This window comes from Lissotriton vulgaris, chromosome 7, assembly GCF_964263255.1.
Source record: "Lissotriton vulgaris chromosome 7, aLisVul1.2, whole genome shotgun sequence".
Taxonomy (NCBI): domain Eukaryota; kingdom Metazoa; phylum Chordata; class Amphibia; order Caudata; family Salamandridae; genus Lissotriton; species Lissotriton vulgaris.
This window is the reverse complement of record NC_141695.1, coordinates 416,734,720-416,752,200: the sequence shown is the minus strand read 5'-3', so window position 1 is coordinate 416,752,200 and position 17,481 is coordinate 416,734,720. Positions and strand designations below refer to the sequence as shown.

The 17,481-nt window shown below is 43.0% G+C and overlaps 1 protein-coding gene across 2 annotated transcripts in view; it reads left to right on the top strand.

Annotated features, from left to right (window-relative positions):
• LOC147701769 (sulfotransferase 2B1-like) overlaps positions 1-17,481 on the top strand; it is a 491,047-nt gene that overhangs the window by 431,730 nt on the left and 41,836 nt on the right. For both annotated transcript variants that reach the window (XM_086930397.1, XM_086930396.1), the window contains exon 5: positions 14,730-14,910. In XM_086930397.1, the coding sequence (XP_086786523.1) occupies positions 14,730-14,910 (181 nt within the window). The remainder of the gene's footprint in view (positions 1-14,729; positions 14,911-17,481) is intronic.

Here is a 17,481-nt window from a genome sequence, read left to right as displayed (position 1 = left end):
AGCTTATGGTATGGGAGTATGATTCCAACATGTTTGATACCAAACACAACAGAGTTTGTTACAGCCAGTTTCAAGATGTTCATCGCGTAATGACGCATGCCCACTCTGTATATCATAAAGGCTGATGCACTCACAACCCGGTAGAATGAATTCTGTGGATTGTAGGGGTGCCCTCAACCTTAGGCAACCGAGCACCCTGCTTTCAAGATTGAAAGGCCTGCCTTGGGGGTGACTTGTAGGTTTTTAAGTGAAGTGAACCCAGATATAAGGAAACATATATCTAGCTTTAGTGGTGCTAGCATCAGCTTGCATAGGCTGCAATGGCAGGCCTGTGGTCACAATTTGAGTGGTCTCCCATGGATGGCATACTACATGCTTCAGCCCATGTGAGACCCCTAGTGTACCTATGTCCTGGGTACCTTAGTACCATATACTAGGGACTTATAAGGGTATACCAATAACCAATCAGGAGTGTACCTTAGTACTCACTCTGCCCAATTTAGGTGAGAAGCACAGAGACTGGGGTCCTGATTAGCAGGATCCCAGTCATACTAGTCAGTAAAACTTAATGACACCAGCAAAAAGTGGGCGCGACCATGAAACAGATCCTACTTTCCTACAATTGGTATCTGTTATTGGTTTAATGTATCAGCAGCGGGCTTCTGATCAGTGCTTTGGGCACTACACTCATTCTTTTACAAATTTAGCACTGCATGCTCATCTTGTCCAGAGTCGCTAAAGCTTCTTCAACTGAGGGAGTTGTAAGTGTCATTATGCCAGTTGGTAGCCTTGCCGCTTTCCAATTGCAGAGATTCTAGGTGAATGGTATCATGAATATTATGAGAAGAGGAGAGTACCATCACATATCGAGTGACTTTTATCCTAACTACTCACTCAACAGACACTTATCCAATCAGTAGCACCAATATTGGAATGTTTCTAAATAAGTTTGCCCTATCCAGCATTTAGTGGAGGAGGGCTCAAGCGAAGAATCCTGATATCCTAACAAATAAACTGAATAGTAAGCCTCAAAAAGACTCTTTCATTGAGATAATTGAGGTGACTGAGGATGGAAAACTCTTTGTGGTAAGATCGGGTACATGACCAGTCTAGCCTCTAAGAAGGCCCCAGTCATCAGGGTTCTGCCAAACATAATAATTCTGTTTAATGGTGAGCCAACTACCAGCTTCGTGTATCTCTCTGCATGTGAAGCCCCTAAACCTTGGAGCCTGGTCAAGTGATGTGTCTACAATCTCCTCATGGGGGTGATTCCACCAATTCACACCCAGATCCCTAGCACATTTCCTAAATCGAGATTCTCTGCTGAAGGGGGGGCACGATATTTGGGGCCCAATAGTAGAAAGTGGGTGTCAACAATAGTGGAGTGTAAGTGGAGGAAAGATCTTCAAGATCTTATAAAAGGTGCATCTACTCTGACATCTCTTATGTCTAAACTATGGGCAATAAAGTTAATGACAGTTTCATAGTTCACAACTAAATTTCCACCCAAACGCTTCCTACGGGCAACAATGTAGTATATGCAGCATCAACAGCTAACACAGTCACACCATGCATAATATGAGATGCAGTCAGTTGTAGTGGAAGACCAACAGTTCTGTGAAGGTGAATAACAACTGAGTACTATGATAAAAGCAGTGAAACTCGCACAGGGCTGTGCTTTGCAATTCATATGAGATCCCTTATGTTTGGTGTCAGAGTAGCATATATACTTTATATGCTCTGCTAGCACCAGCAATTTTTGCCATGTCAGGCACCTGACCGGGTGTGGTGGTCCCAAAGAGCCTCTGTGTAGCTGACGATATAAACTACACAAACACACTTTCCAATATGGAAGTAAGAGTGCACTCACAAAGTTCACTTCCTCAATGTGTTTTTATTTGGTAAAGCTGACCAGCTTTCGCCAAATTAAAGCCACATTACTGAAATGCACTTTGTAAATTTTCCCTTACTTTGATAATGGACTGTGTGTTTGCTAACACTTTATATTCTGTGAAACACAGTATATATGTATAGACATAACTTATAGTGTGATTTCCATATCAGCACAACAACAGTGTATTTGCAGATATCCATAGTGAGTTAGGAGCAGAAAAATTGAGTGTTACACACTTTACAATTCAGACATGGAAGTACCAAAAAACACAGCAGTTGAGTGCAGTACAGTATTTTTAATATCAGGTCGATTAGTGTTGCTGGAGAAATACAGGGGCATATTAGCAACAAGTAGCGATAATTATCGCAAAATGTGCTTAGCGCATTTTTTTTTATCGTGGGGAAATGCGTGAATATGGTTAGGAATCCAGCGATATTCAGGCATTATCGCTAAAGGGGACTTAACCTGAATATTCACCTCCCATTGGATATACAGGTTAAGAAGTTGTCTGAGCAGGCGTTAGTTTCTAGCGTTATTCGCACGTAGCGCAAATTTTTTTATCGCTTCACCTGCCTTGCTAATAGGCGATAGCTGAGTTAGCGACTATTTTCAGTCGCTAACAGTTTGGGTACGGCCACTTTGAATGTCATTAGCAATAAATATCGCTGACATGCACAGTGGGCCCAAAACTAGTCGCTATTGCCTAAAAGCTGTCGCTAACTGCTGTTAGCGACAGCTTGCTAATAGGGCAATAAAAATATTGCTGCTTTAGCGGGAAAAAGTCCAGCTAAAGCGGCGATATGGCCCTTGATAATATGCCCCACAGTTATTACAGAGAATGGAGGATTACAGGCAGAATTAGCGTAACACAGAATACGTTCAGTCTCTTACTTATAGATGGTTTCAGGGACAGAATTGTGTCATATTTATCACACCTGATAAATTCAACACCTCTAAATTTGACTTCACCAGATGCGATAAATGCCACCAAAATATGAGCTGCGATATTTATCAAAAATACCATAATTGCGAAATGTGTGGTACCAGGAGTTACTGCACATATCATAATTAATCGAGCCTCTCATTAGGTGGGCCAAAACACTATGCTGATGATGGGGTATTTGAGTATTCTGGTCCATACTTCTACCAACATATTTCTCACCTCTAGAATAGTACTCAAGGCACCAGGGTATATCCGGAAATGTTTCATAGCAGTGCTCCCGAGCACCACTAGCGGGTGCCATGTGGTTCTGTATTGGCTTTGTTCTGCCCTGGAAGTGACTGAGGAGAGCTGCATCTAAGCACTACTCCTGCTCGCGATCCCGAATGTGGATACGGAGGTCTGCTCCCACTTTCATAAGTCTTTCAATGTCTTCCATAAATGAAATCCAGAGTGCAAGGGAAGGTTGTGCCCTACTAAAAGTAGATTTTTTAAACCATACATGACAGTAGCGAAAAGGTGTCAGTCACAAACCTACATATGGTCTGTGTTTGGTATTTGGGATCGGGGCACGACTCACATGAGCGCTGGGATGACCAAGGTTAGCTTTGCACTTTAAAAATCCCTAAACCTGAAATGAATGAAATGAAATGAATGAAATTAAATTAAATTTGTAGAGCACATGGCTGCCCGAAAGCATCCCAGCGCTTGCTTAGGGAACCCGTCCTGGTATTCCCCTGCGAGATAACCCATTACTGGGCATCCCCAAGGTGAAAGCCAGGCATCCCGCTGCGAGGGACCGTTGTGGAGATTAAGCAAGCTATTGCCCAGAGTTACAGAGTGGGACTCCATGATTGGAATAGGCACCGAGGCGAGAATTGTCAGGTCCGGGGAAATTTGAGCCCAAGACCCGCCGAGGCGGGGAATTGAACCCTGGTCTGGCCCAGACCTCTGCATCAGGGTCTGCCGCTCCAACCACTTGAGCCACACTTCTCCACTAAATTCTGAGTTCTGCGATGTGTTCATCCTCATGCACCTGTAGGCAGAACGGGATTATGAAGCAAAGCTGTGTGCTTCCCCACACAGAAAGAAGTCATGGTCCACAGGTAGGTTCTTCTTTAAGTTGAGAGCAAGGACCTGCAGCAGTTCGAGTGAGTTTCTTTGCAGTCACAGTCTTCCTATAAGTCGAAGTCCAAATGGAAACATAGGAATGCAAAGCTGGACTTGCTCACATCCTGCAATTCTTTTTCAAAAGAGAAGTCACAATGGAGATCCCGTTCTTGGTCTCTGACAGAGGAACTCCTTCCACAGTTGGCCATTGGCTACATTGCAGCAGGTCAAGGCTGTGTATCTTTGCTGCTCTTCCGTCTCTTTCTGGGGTGCTTGCAGGACCCAAGGATCTTTAGGAACTCCTAGTCAGATTATCAATGTTAGATACATCCTCTGCACCATTTTCAAAAAGAAGGAACTGTATGGCTGACAAAGGTCCAGCAGCACCTCGGTTTCAAAGTAAATCCAAAGTTCAAGGTGTCAGTGCACAAACACGTCTCGAGCTTGCCACAACAAAGCTCCACTGTGAGGACAGATACAGGAATTTTTTCGAAATGTAGACGGTGCACTTAAAAATCAGTCCAGAGAGCTCTAATATTCAAGAATAGTCCTTCTTATTATATTTAAAAATTCTTAAAAGGCCTCAGCCGATGCCTTTTATTCCAAATTGGAACTTTTTCAGGGCTCAAAAGATGATAAATAAACGAGTAGTTGAAGACGTAGAGGGAATCTCAATTGGTATATGGGTCCACCCCTTTTGTCACACAAAGGCGACGTTTGCTCTCCGTTGATCGGTCTTTGAGACAATATATGTTTAGTATGTGGAGTCCCAGAAAAATGTATTGGCGACTCCCTTCAAATCAGTATATGATGCAATTCAAAAAGACACACCCCCTCCACAGGCACCAATATAATTTGAGGTAGAGTGTAGAGTGGGGGAAAGATCTTGGTCACCCAAGATGGAAGATCATCCAGCTTAGGAAAAATAAGGGCATATATAACCCCCGAAAAGTAAGCAACAACACCTCCTTCCCTTGGGTGACGGGAGAGGCGTACCGGAATCGTCCGAGTGAAAGCTCTTTCACTCGGACGTCAGAAAGGCTCCATAGATTTTGGGGGCTCGATTTGACCAGAGCTTGCCACTACACAGAGATGACCACGGTCGGGATTGTGGATGATGTACCCCTTCTTTATGATGAGGACAGTCTCTTCATGAACTTACAGGTAGCCAGATGGCTTCATAAACTCCCTGATACGTGGTGTAATATGCCTCTTTGGCCTCCAGAAGAAGAGAGTGCTTCCTTTGCTGTGGCAATTCGATGAGCAGCTGAGGTCCTGAAATTTTAACTGTCTCCTGTTGAAATCAACACAAATGTCCTTACAGATGTTTTGCAACCTGAGCTAGCCTGTTCTGAACCCGTGCTTCCATTTAATGAAGCCCTTACTGACACCTAATGGGAACTTGGAGTTAGCCCTGTTCTTGCCCGCAGGTGACTAAGCAGTTGGCAGATGCCATAGACTATTGCCTGGTGACCATTATTCCTTTACACAGAATCCTGTCTCTGGGAATCTGGTGGTCCAGGTGTCTACGAGCAATATTAGCCCCAAATTATTCCCTATGACCCCTCCAGACCCATGGACAGAGTATCAGAGGTTTGAGGTATTCAGGAAACAAATGTTCTCTTTGGATGGCCTTGCCCTGAGGTCACTTAATGATGTGTTTTCATTAACTCGATGCACTCACACACTCTAGGATCTCAGTGAGATCTTGCTGGTCGTCTTGGCTCAAACAACTCTGTCGCAGGGATTCTGCTCCTACACAGAACTGTGCATAGAGACTTGGAACCTCAGTGAATTAGGGTGTGCCAAAACTCACCTTAGCATCCAAAATCCCCTACCAGACTAGCAATCAGTGTCTCATTGGTTCTTACACACCACCAATGATTATACAACCCAGAACATGAACTTAGAACACCTCAGGTAAAGTGGAACACATGAACACACTTTCGTTATACTAGCATATCAGTCCAGAACGAGGATTAAATAAGGACACGTGCAGATTTGAAATATTTATTTCTAATGCTGTGTTCTCAGGCGCAGGATCTTGGCTAATACAAGCTAACATATTATAAGCAACAAGTTTATCAGCATAGTTACTAGTCCATAAAATACAAAGGGTGAAAGCATGTTAAAATGCTAAAGGGAAAAGGTCTGAATAGAACCTAAGTTTTACCCTCGCTTGCTAGTATATTATATTATATTATATTATAGAAGGTCTCTTTGGGTTTTAGCAGGGCAGCCCCATACCTCTGGTCTTAGTAGAATGGGATCACATAATCTTCTACACCAACTCTCTGCATGCGGATATTCATCAAGTGAGTGTGCATGCTCTGCGCAGTGCATTATTAAGCGCGCCAAAAGTCAGAGTTGGCCACAGCTGCCTATGTGTTATGTCTAAGACGTGCGTTGATCAGACCGAAAAACAACCGCTTTGTTGAAATAACCTTGAAGGCCTCGGCACTCACTGTTCCGACATAGCTTACCAAGCAAAGCTGATACTAAAGGAAAACATATTATTCTCGTGTGAAGCAAAATTTTCTACTAGGCTCAAAGCATTAATAACAATATGTGCAGTGGGCAAAAGCAGCTGAGAGGTAAAATGGCGTTTAAACTCCTAATAAGCTCATGCTAACTTAACACAGAGTAAAGGCAAAGCCGTTCTACATGACAACTCAAGATCGTCAAGATGTGCCCAAGTATATGATTTTTGCTGGCCTTGGTACTACTGATTCTCTGGAGCAAACAGCAGACACCAGTGTGGTGCTCTGTTGCCATGCATGGATGCAATCCACATCTTTCTCAGCTGATACTGCATTAGAATGTATTAAGGATAGTATGGTCAGAGCAAAATCCCTGGGTCTTTATGCCCCTGTTAAACACTTTTCTCTCCAGTTTAGGAAATTTCAAGGCTACACCAGAGAATTAGTATGCAGCTGAAGCCTTCTCCCCTGGCCCCAATGTGGCATATTCTTTCAAAACCAAAAACGTGAACTGGCAGTCAACTTACAGGTTACCATGGGGTATCAGCCCTCCCAGTCCCCCCACCCATGAAGCAACTGCCTCTAAGCCACTTTATCTTACCTTTATTTGGGTACAACCACCCTGTGGATCCAGTACTTTCTAATAGGGTAGCAGCAATAAATCACAAATGAAGATGGGTCCTTAAAGTTGTGCAGCATGGCTATGCCGTACTTTTTTTTCTGACCGGCCACACCTTCCTCCAACATTAGAATGGCTCTCAGAGTAGCACCTCTCCATTCTAATGTGAGATATGTGAGCTTTTCGCTCTAAAGATCCATCAAGAGGGCTCTGGAAGAGGCGTTATTACTGTTTCCATTTCCTTGTGCAGAAGAAGGATGTAAGGCTCAGCCTACCTTACAAATGTGTACTCCAAATGTCTTCTTATGTAAAGACAAATTTAAAATGCTCCCGCTGGTGCAGGTTCTGTCTGTCCTGGAACCAGTTGACTGGATGGTGGTCTTGATCATGCAGAATGTGTATTTTTATGTACCTGTACTGCAGCCAACAGACGTTACCTGCAGTTTAAGTTAGGTCAAGGGCATTTTCAGTTTGTTCTGCTCCCCTTTGGCATCGCCAGGGCGCATCGATAGTGCACAAAATTGATGGCAGTGATTGCCGTCCATCTTTCGAGATTGGGGATACCAGTTTTCCCCTTCCTCTATGACTGGCTGTAGAAGGAGGGATCACTTAAGCCAGTCAAGGACAACCTTCAGACAATGGAAAACCTCCTAACATTGTTAGTTTTCTTGGTCAACAAGCTAAAGCCCCACCTGACTCCTTTGTAGAGATGTTCTTTTATATGAGCTATCTTGGACAAGATGCAGTTCAGAGCCTTACCTCTGCTGAAACAAGTCCAGGACATTTGGCCTTTGGTCCTGATGTGTCAACCTCACTCCTGGATCTCGATGAGAGAACCTTTGTGTCTTCTTGGCCAGTTAGCCTTCTACAGCATTCTTCTCAGTTACACCAGTTGGCCTATGCGGGACCTGCAGTGACATCTGAAGACCCAGTGGGCCAGCACACCGGAAACTTGTCAAATGCCATCTAGGTTTCTGAGGAGACTACACAAGTTCTGTAGTGGTGACTTTTTGAGAGAAAATATACTAGAAGCTGATTGTGGTGACAGATGCATTACTGTTAGGTAGGGGGTGATTAAAAAGGGGAGATGGAGATCAGAGGACTCTGGTTGCTGGTGGAATACTAGCTCTGTATAAGTCTGTTCGGGTTGCGGGCCATTCATCTGACCCTGAAGGCCCTCCTACATCCATCAAGGAGAGGCTGGTGTAGGTGCTCACAGACAGTACCACCGCCATGTAGTACTAAAACAGCAGGGTGGAGTTGGACCCTGGGTACTGTGTACTTTGCCAAAAGCCTCTGGAAGTATGGAGTTGGCTAGAGCATCAGAGCATCTCCCTTGTGGGGAACCACCTGGCGGGCTCTTTAAACTCCAGGGAAGACAAGCTCAGCCAACAGCTCCTGATGGATCATGAATTCCATTTGCATCTTTAGGTGGCACGAGGCATCTTCCAACAGAGGGTTTACCATGGCTATATCTTTCCTTGCAAGATCAAAGTATTTGTGCAATGAAGTTACTACAACAATTCTCACTAGGAGATGTATTATGTTTGGAGTGGAAGGCAAGATTCCTGAACACCTTCCCTCTTCTGATTCTCCTGAGTTCTTAAGGAGAGCAGGAATAAACAGGCCCAATCCATCCTATTGTCTCCATATTAGGCCAACATATTCTACTACCTGAACTTCTGAGCAAGAGCGCCTGTCCCCTGATAAGTCTATCCCTTCAGGAAGATCTTTTGTTGAAGGAGCCGGTAAGGGTTCCACACCCGAACACATGAAATCTACACCTCCATGCATGAGGATTGAGCAGCAGCAGATGACTGCTTCCCAAAGTCAATCTTTGAAGTCCATTTACACTGGCACTGGAACAAATGTTTGACCTGGTGTCATGTACGCAAGGCAGACCCTCTGCAATCCAAACTGTTGGATGTTTAAATGTTTTGTCTTTGGCTCAACACCATTAAAGTGTATTGGGCAGCCTTTTCTGTCTTCTTTGCCTTTTTGCATCTACTGGACCAACTGTCCTTATTTAAATCACCTGTTGTGATGCAGTGCATTAAAGTTTGAATGACATGTTCCCTCCTAAAATGAATGTGAGGCCACATTTTTGGCATTAACTTGGTCTTAACATCTCTCAAGTGCACTCCTAATTAGCGGTTGCATAGTTGATCGTTGCGTCTTCTGACCGTAAAGACGGTCTTCCTTATTTTGACCACTTCAGCTTGTCGCATGAGTGAACTCTAGGCTCTACAGGTACAACAGCTCTGCTCCACATTTTTTCCAAACTGTTGCTAAGGACCTCTGGAGCTTTCTTGCCAAAAGCTGTAACTCCTTTCCACATTTGGCAATCCATCACACTCCCACTGTTCTTTGTCTCACCTCACCCCTCGAATAATGGGGAGAGGTTCATTGGCTGAAAGAGCATTAAGCTGGCACCTCAACTGTACAATGAACTATCAGGTGAACGATTAGCTTTTTGTGGGTTGTTCTGGGGCTCAGAAAAGGAAAGCAGTGCAGAAAAGGCCTCTGTCGAGGTGGATAGTCCTCTTCATTAAGATCTGCTGTGCATTGGCCATAAAGCAGCCTATTTGTCTGAGAGTCCATTTCATCAGGCCAAGGCTGCCTCCACTGTGTTGTCAAGTGGAGTCACCACAAACAAAGGATAAGGGGTAGGAGGAGTTGTAGTCCCACTTCGACCACCATTTACAATGCATACACACAAAAAGAAGAGTGACTTAGTGTTCTAGCTCGCTGTGCTAAAATAGGCAGGGGAAGATACCCAGGTGTTTAAAACTACCCTCACACACAGCGTACTGTGTCATGCTTCATCTTAGGGCTGCTAACACACCTCAGCACAAGCCAACTCTAGAGAAGGAGCAATAGGGAGGGGGAAGACAATACAGCACATAAAATACACAGTAGACAGAATCACAAGTGAACAATGATCTAATTTTAATCATGGACTCCCTTCCCAGATTAAAAGGTCAAATACAAGACCAGTGGATGGTGGTATGAAAGACTATGATGAGTCACCTACCCCGCCACTCTGCAAACAAACATCAACATGTTTCAGCCAGCAAAAAAAAAATATTATTACCCCAGCTTTCATCAGGACTTCACAAAGAAAGAGATCCCATGGGTTCTAACCCTACCTCCTTGATCCAGGGGCAGAGGGTAGAAACCCCTCTCAAAGAATATTCCCTACAAATATGTTGGAATGATTTCCGTGGGGAATCTATAACACAGTCAATAAAAACAGGTGTCAAACAGATAGTGCAGTGCCTTCGTGACTATAACAACATACATACAAACATACATACATACAAACATCCTGGTAGTGCACCCGAACCGCTCAGGAGAACAACAATTATATGTGGGCCTTACCTCACCGGCTAGGACCAAATGGACACATAACTCTGGTCCCCCCGTGCATATGGTGATTCCAAACATCCAACAATAGTGCACAATCTGCACTTTATTTAAAAGAATCAGGTACATATCCCAATAGTAAGTTAAAAATGCTGGCATCAGTGTTTGGATAGAGGAACACAACCATTCACTTGTCAGATCTTACCGAGTTCTTTGAAATTCAGAACTTGAACTGGCGGGAGAGTGAGGACAACTCCCTATAGTCACACTCTGTGGGACATTGGGGTAAATTAAAACACGACTCAAAACAAATGTATAGAAAGGAAGTGGTCACATGATAGTAACCTTAATAAACCGGGCCAGTTTAGGCTAGCAACAGCGCAATCTACTCGTAAAAGGAGATAAATTCACAAGATAATCACAAAGCTCGGGGCCTCCTTTCCAGACTGGACCTAACGCCCCGTGAGAGCTGCTTACACCCGCCTAGATGAGTGTTGGAGTGCCTTGCCCCTCCCAGCGCCATTTAGCTTCAGCACCCCGTACCACCATGAGCATAGTTAAGCTCACCTCCCTCTGTGTCACGTCATTAAGGCCGCAGCGTACGTGGCCCAGCATGGGTGGAGGAGAGCCAAACCAGCAGAAAGATGGAATGCTCAATCCTCCCGCCATGTAGGGAAGGTGCGGGAGAACCCTTTTCATGTGTGCGCTGGGTCCCCGGACATGAGACACTCCCATTATGAACCTTAGAGGAGTGTCAAGCATTCCGTTTCGTAGGATGATTTCTTCTGAATCACAATAGCTTCTCCCTTGTCCGCCAGTTTGATCACGATCTCAGGGTTGTTCCTGAGTTCCTCATGAGCTTGTTTCTCCTGTTTGGACAGATTGTTGTAGTTGGTGTTGTTTTGTCCACCCAAATCTTTCACATCGTGGATGACTGCTTGTTCGAATGCTGCCACCTCTATGGGGAGACTTCCCATAGGTGGTACAAATTTAGATTTAGGGTGAAAGGTTGTGTCCCCTCTGCGTTCTGTGTCTTCTATGTTGTCTTCAAAAAGACTTTAAGCGTGATGTTCCGAAAGAAACCCGCCAATCCCTGGTGGATCTTAAAAACATCCAGGGTATTGTTAGTTCCAAACCCAATCCCTTGTAGAGGAGTGATTCTGAGAACCAGTCAGGAGTGTGTCAGGTTTATTACGAGAGAGATTACTCCCTGCTGGTCCCTGGGGATGGGTCTTTTGCCATGCTTCTGGTAACCCTCTGGTCTGGGTCCTCCCACTGAACCCATGTGGCTCCCTTCTGTTTGCCCCTACCTCTCCCTCGGCCCCTTGCTAAAAAAGGATCCAGCATCTGTGGGTACTGTGTCATTCCCCCCACCCCATTGCATCCCAGGGAATTGCTCTGGGTACATAGCTTGCCACCCAAAGTTCTGGTTCAAATCATTGGAGTACATATGGTTGAAGGGGGATGGGGACCTCCAAAGAAACCTCTTCGTCTACCTCTCCTAAACAGTTTCCTAACTATCGTTACTACTTGTGCTGGTTCTGTCTGAGTTCCTACTTTCCCTGTAGGTGCCCTTCTTCATGTTGTCTATTTTCTTCTGGATGTACTCATCCGTGATATAGGGGTAAACCTTCTCATGTGAGAACTTCTTCAGGTCTTTTTGAAGCTTATCCACCTTAGACCAAATAGGTAGTCCTTATATTCCCCCATTTCACTGTTGGCTTCCTCACATTTCTTTTTGTATGTTGCCAAGAGAACACTGGCCTTTATTCCCTGCTCGCTAGCCTGGATTTTGATATAGATGGTGTCTGCTGTCCTTTTTTTTGTAAAGTGGAGTGCCTGTCCTGTCAGGTTCAAAGTGGGCATTGGTGAACCAGTTCTTGAAACACTACTGCTTTGAGAACCTGGTCTGACTGGAAGGGCATTTTGTCCATTCGGTCCTGAAAGTCTTTTTGGTCTGAGTCCGCTCCACAGTTCCTACGCATTTTGGAGGTACTGCTTTTGTGTCTATTCAAAAGGTGAGGAATCAGGGTTAGAGTCTCTATCAGAAGAACAGGTTATTTTCCATTGACAACACTATGGTGCAGATTTCTCACTGCTCTTCCACCTTGCTATTCTGTTGAGTACTCTCTTTTTACTGGCTAAAAAGGTCCAAAATACGAGAAATACACACTGGTACTGATAATTGTATTCTGCTCCGTGTCCGAAGGCACAAAGAGTCAAGCAAGAAGCCGTGGTCAGCGAGCAAGGGTGGTGCTTATACAGAGCTCGACTCTGTCACTTCAGAGCTGAAATGAAGCCAATGCTGAGCTGCTTGGTGCTCTCTAACATGGCCTGGGAGCAATGCTATGAAAGGATTCTGCATCTAGTATGGGGTCTACACTAAAGGTAAGAAGTCTGCTGTTAAGTATTCAGAAGGAAGAGTATAACAGAAGGTAAGTAACTTGTTAATCTAGATAACCCAGGCCCAAAAGGCTTGGTAGAGCATGATGGATCTTAAACAGAATGAATTAGTGCAGTCACAAATAATTGTGAAAACAAGTACAGCGATGCAGCACAGCTGGCTCATGTTCTTAACATTAGTAATTATCTCTGAATGGGGCATAGCTGCTCACCTGCTCACTCTCCCAGCTCCCACCTTATTGTTCTGGTGCTTATCCTGAACCTTTAGCAATTTTCTTCAAAATTTGATTCACTGTCTTCGAGGCTGTGGCATCCTTGTTCTCGTCCTTTTATTTTTCTTCTTCAAGATCGTATGACATGTGCATCTACTAGGACGTGCACTTGTATTTAATCCATGGGTAATTTCTGTGGACTGCTCCAATACATTTTATGGGCTGAAGAACCTATATGCAAGATCAGAGCCTTTTCAGTCCTAAAGGACAAGCGCTCTATGGCAAAAAAAAGAACACCTTTGCAGGACAATAGACAAAGTAAAATCCACAAGAGTATATTCAAAATTCAGGATCATAACATAAAGCAAAAAGATGAGTTAGTCAATTCAATAACTCATATTAAGGAAGAGTATGACTGACCTCCAGAAATATTCTAAGTACAAAATCAAAGAGCAAACTTACATAGGGACAGTACAGTTTTAAAGTGAAGAAAGGTCTGTCACACATCTCCAATAATGCACCTTTTATAAGTTCTGAGGAATAGAGAATCATGCCCTTTAAAGAAGGTGAGAGGGCAACATAGGGCTGATATAATGAAGTTACATGACACAAACCTATCTTTCAAATTCTGTTACATAAATCGGGATACTCTAAGCTCTACCCAAATTATGGATAATAATGATCCCCACTGCCTTAGAGGCCGAAACAGCCTTTATTTTTTTTAAACATGAGAACATTGTCGCACATTAGTTAATACAGAGCAAAAGAACTCCGCAAACATACATCCCATTTTGATGATGTTCTGAAAATGGTAAAATGGAAAAACATAGGAGAGAGAAATCATGCGCGTTGTGCTGTCAGTGCAACCAGACCAAAATAGCCTAGTAAATTCATTTTTTAGTCCTCGTAATAACTTAAACATATAAAAATTTGCAGGAATGTCTATTGCTAAATCTACTCTAACAGTAACACTATGATAAGGTGTGAGTGTCTCAGTCAGCTCTATGGTTCCTACCTATTTACTTCACATTGAAATACTTGTCTAAAAATGGCTCCCTTATCAGGCAAAAATACAACAAAAAATTGCGTGCATGACTCACAAATCTTCACACTACAGCCCACCAAGGTACTAGGCACAATAATTAGAATTATCTGGTGGTTGCAGATCCTCTAGAGGCACCTGCCCCTTGTTGCTAAAACAGAAGATATTCAATAAAAAGGAAAACTTGCAACTGAGCCTTCTCGGATATTTCTCTGAAAATGTGGGAACTCCCTGCCTCCGGAAAGCAGACTGATACCTTCTGCTGCCTCTTTAAAAAAAGAGGTTAAAACACTACTTATGAAAAAAGTTCCGCCTTAGGTCACATTTGTCTCTTGATCTTTACCCATGATCATTTACTCATTTATTGGATCATGTCTATTGTCCTATCCTATGGAGGTTACTTTCTTTAGTTTCATAAATTATATAGTTTGCACCTATCACAGGTAAGTGGCTGTTCTCGTGTGTCTTGCTTGTTTCTTACTTCATATCACCTGTCACTCACTCTGATACCCTCACAGATAATTTTTTGTGATATATAAAACTTTATAAATAAATCACATAAATACATACCAACAAACCTCCAGTTGCAGCTAAAGTTGGTGGTCAATCTACCCTCACCTATAAGGGTATTCTAAAAATCAAATATATTCTTTGCTTTTATAGGACCTGCATGGCAGCGTGGTGCGTATCTGTGAATTCCTTGGCAAGAAGCTGGATGAAGATGCAATTGATAGAGTGGTCAAAAATAGTTCATTCGAAGCAATGAAGAACAATGACATGTGTAACTATTCCAGGGTGCCTGAAGAAGTAATGGATATGACAAAGGGACAATTCCTTAGAAAAGGTGAGAGTGGGCTCATGAGCATGGCTGTAAGGTAGTTTTGATGCAATGATGAAACATGCTTTAAAAATCTATGCACTTTGTATGTTTTTCTCATTTATATTTAAAACTCTAGTATCATGAATACATGCAAAAACTTGAGTGACATGGTACATGTCAATTGTAAACTTGTGATGTATTAGCGTTCTGAAGTAACCTCCTTACTGCTTGAGTGCTACTCAAATGCAAGAAATATATTGAATAGCTCCATCAATAAATCAATAAACACGTGCAAAGAATATTTAAATTACATTTTCACTTGCAGTAAATCATATGTATCTCTTCTATGCATATCGAGATAACTGAGCTTAGAAATCACTAAAGCAGAGAGCGTAAACATTCAATAAAAAAGAAGTGTGTTGGTGCTAAAGAGAGTCCAACTGAGGTCCTAAGATGACTATTTCATTTGGTTTGCTTGTCTAATAACCATTGGAATCTTTTATTAGAGCTTGGCGGGTGACCCACCCATCCACAAGATATATTTAGAGATCCCAGCTGGCCTGATGAAGATCTTGTGCCATCTCTGAAAACACTGAAAGCTTGCTGGCTTTGATGCAATTGCTCAGTAAACTTCTTTTCTTTTTTTTTTTAATCAAACTGGGAGTTTGTATTCGTAAAACACAATACTAATGACCCTGACACTTTGGGAGGTTTTTGCTGGACTGTGGAAGTAATTTTTTTAAATCTGTTCGGGACTACGAGGCCTTTTATGCTGTGCTCAAACAGAAAACAACATTAAATCCTCTGTTGTAATAAGGCACACCACATATGTACTTAAATTGATAGCCCCAAGACTGTTGGGCCACAAGCGGAGTCAGCGGGGGCATTTCTTGCAGAAACAGGACAGTCTGCCCGATTGTGAATTCAGACCAATCTTTTTGGAAGTGTATGCTGCCCAACAAACTCTAAGGTAAGATGTATGTAGCTTTTTTGAGTACTAATGGCCCAATTCACAGAATAGGGCCGTTTGTGACTGCAAAAAAGCATTTATTTATGTACAAATCACGAATTTGCAATTCTGTAACCTGTTGCTGAATCGCAAATTGGGTTTGCAATTCGGTATTCGGAAGGGTGCTTAGGGGTCCCTTCCTAATAGCGACTCACAGTGGTATGTGGGAATGATTTGCAACCAAAATGCAGTCGCAAAAAAAATGTGCATTGTATCGCCTACTCCTGGTTGGTGGTAACCCATTTGCAAATGGGAAGGTGTCCGTGAAGGCCCCTTCCCTTTTGTGAATGTTGAGGAAACATTTTTAAGAGCAGGCAATTTTTCGTTTTACATTTTGAAACTTATCCTATTTTCCTTTAAGAAAAATGTTCTGCATTTCAAAAACAAATTTCTTTATTTAAAAGCAATCACAGACATGGAGGTCTGCTGACCCCCGCAGAACCCCATCACTGTCATTTTTGCGATTCCCAATGGGCTGCAAACGAGACCTAGCTCATGAATATCAATCTGTTAGGCCTATTTTCGACCCACTGGAAATCGTTAACTGAGTTAAACACACATTTTTACGTAGCTGTTTGTCATTACATTGTAGCGAATGACACCAATTTGCTATTAGATAGTCTCAAACCCAAATCTGTGTAACTCTGGCCCTAAATGCGGCTCAAAGTGTTTATTTGTTCGTAAAGTGTAGAGGATTAGACTTCACTCCTATCTGAAGAGGCATGGAGTTCCATAATTTTGCCCCACTGCATTCGATTTACCACCCCAGTTTGCACTTCAGTATTTAGGCAGAGATATACAGAGAATGAGCACAATTTGGCAAAAGGTGTTTTTTACCCTAAGAAACAAAGAGGGGGAGTCCAAAGTACCTGTTTTCACGTGTTTAATGTCCTGAGTCAAAAAAGGACCTGGGAAACATCTTTTCAAATGCATTGTGATCTGGGTCTTTATTTAGCTGGTAGGCCCGATAAACTTTACTGCCAATATCCAATCAAGATTGCAAAAATGCATTCTTCATACTTGCTTTTTGCAGGAAGTTACAAACAGGTGGGACTGAATCCTTAAATAATAAACAGTACACAGTCAATCATGACTTTGAGGTACTGGCCTTTCTAGCCTGAGCTGAGCAGGGACCCATCGTTGAGGCTATAGACTTCACACACAAACATTGTGGGAGTTCTGTGTCAGGAGAATGCCGGTTTTAGAGGGATTTGGCTTCAAGCTGTGCTCATCGACCAATGCATTACCTTCAAAACCGAGGGAAGTGTGTGTTTATGGGCAGTCAAAATCTCCTTCCCTGCAAGTTCAAATTGAAAAAATCCAGTCTTTGAAGCAGATATACCAAGGGTCTATGATATGGGTTAAACAGAAGGAGAGAAGAGTGCTGAATATCATGTTTTTGAAATTGCTTAGGGTTCGAGTTGAGTAGTCTATTTGAAGTGAAAAGGATGTTTCAGAAATAAATTTAAAATCCAATCTAAGGCCTAGACTATAATTGCATCAGCCAGACTCATCCTCGACATCCCACGAACCAGCCACATCTCCGGACATCTGAGAGACCTTCACTGGCTCCCCGTCAACAAAAG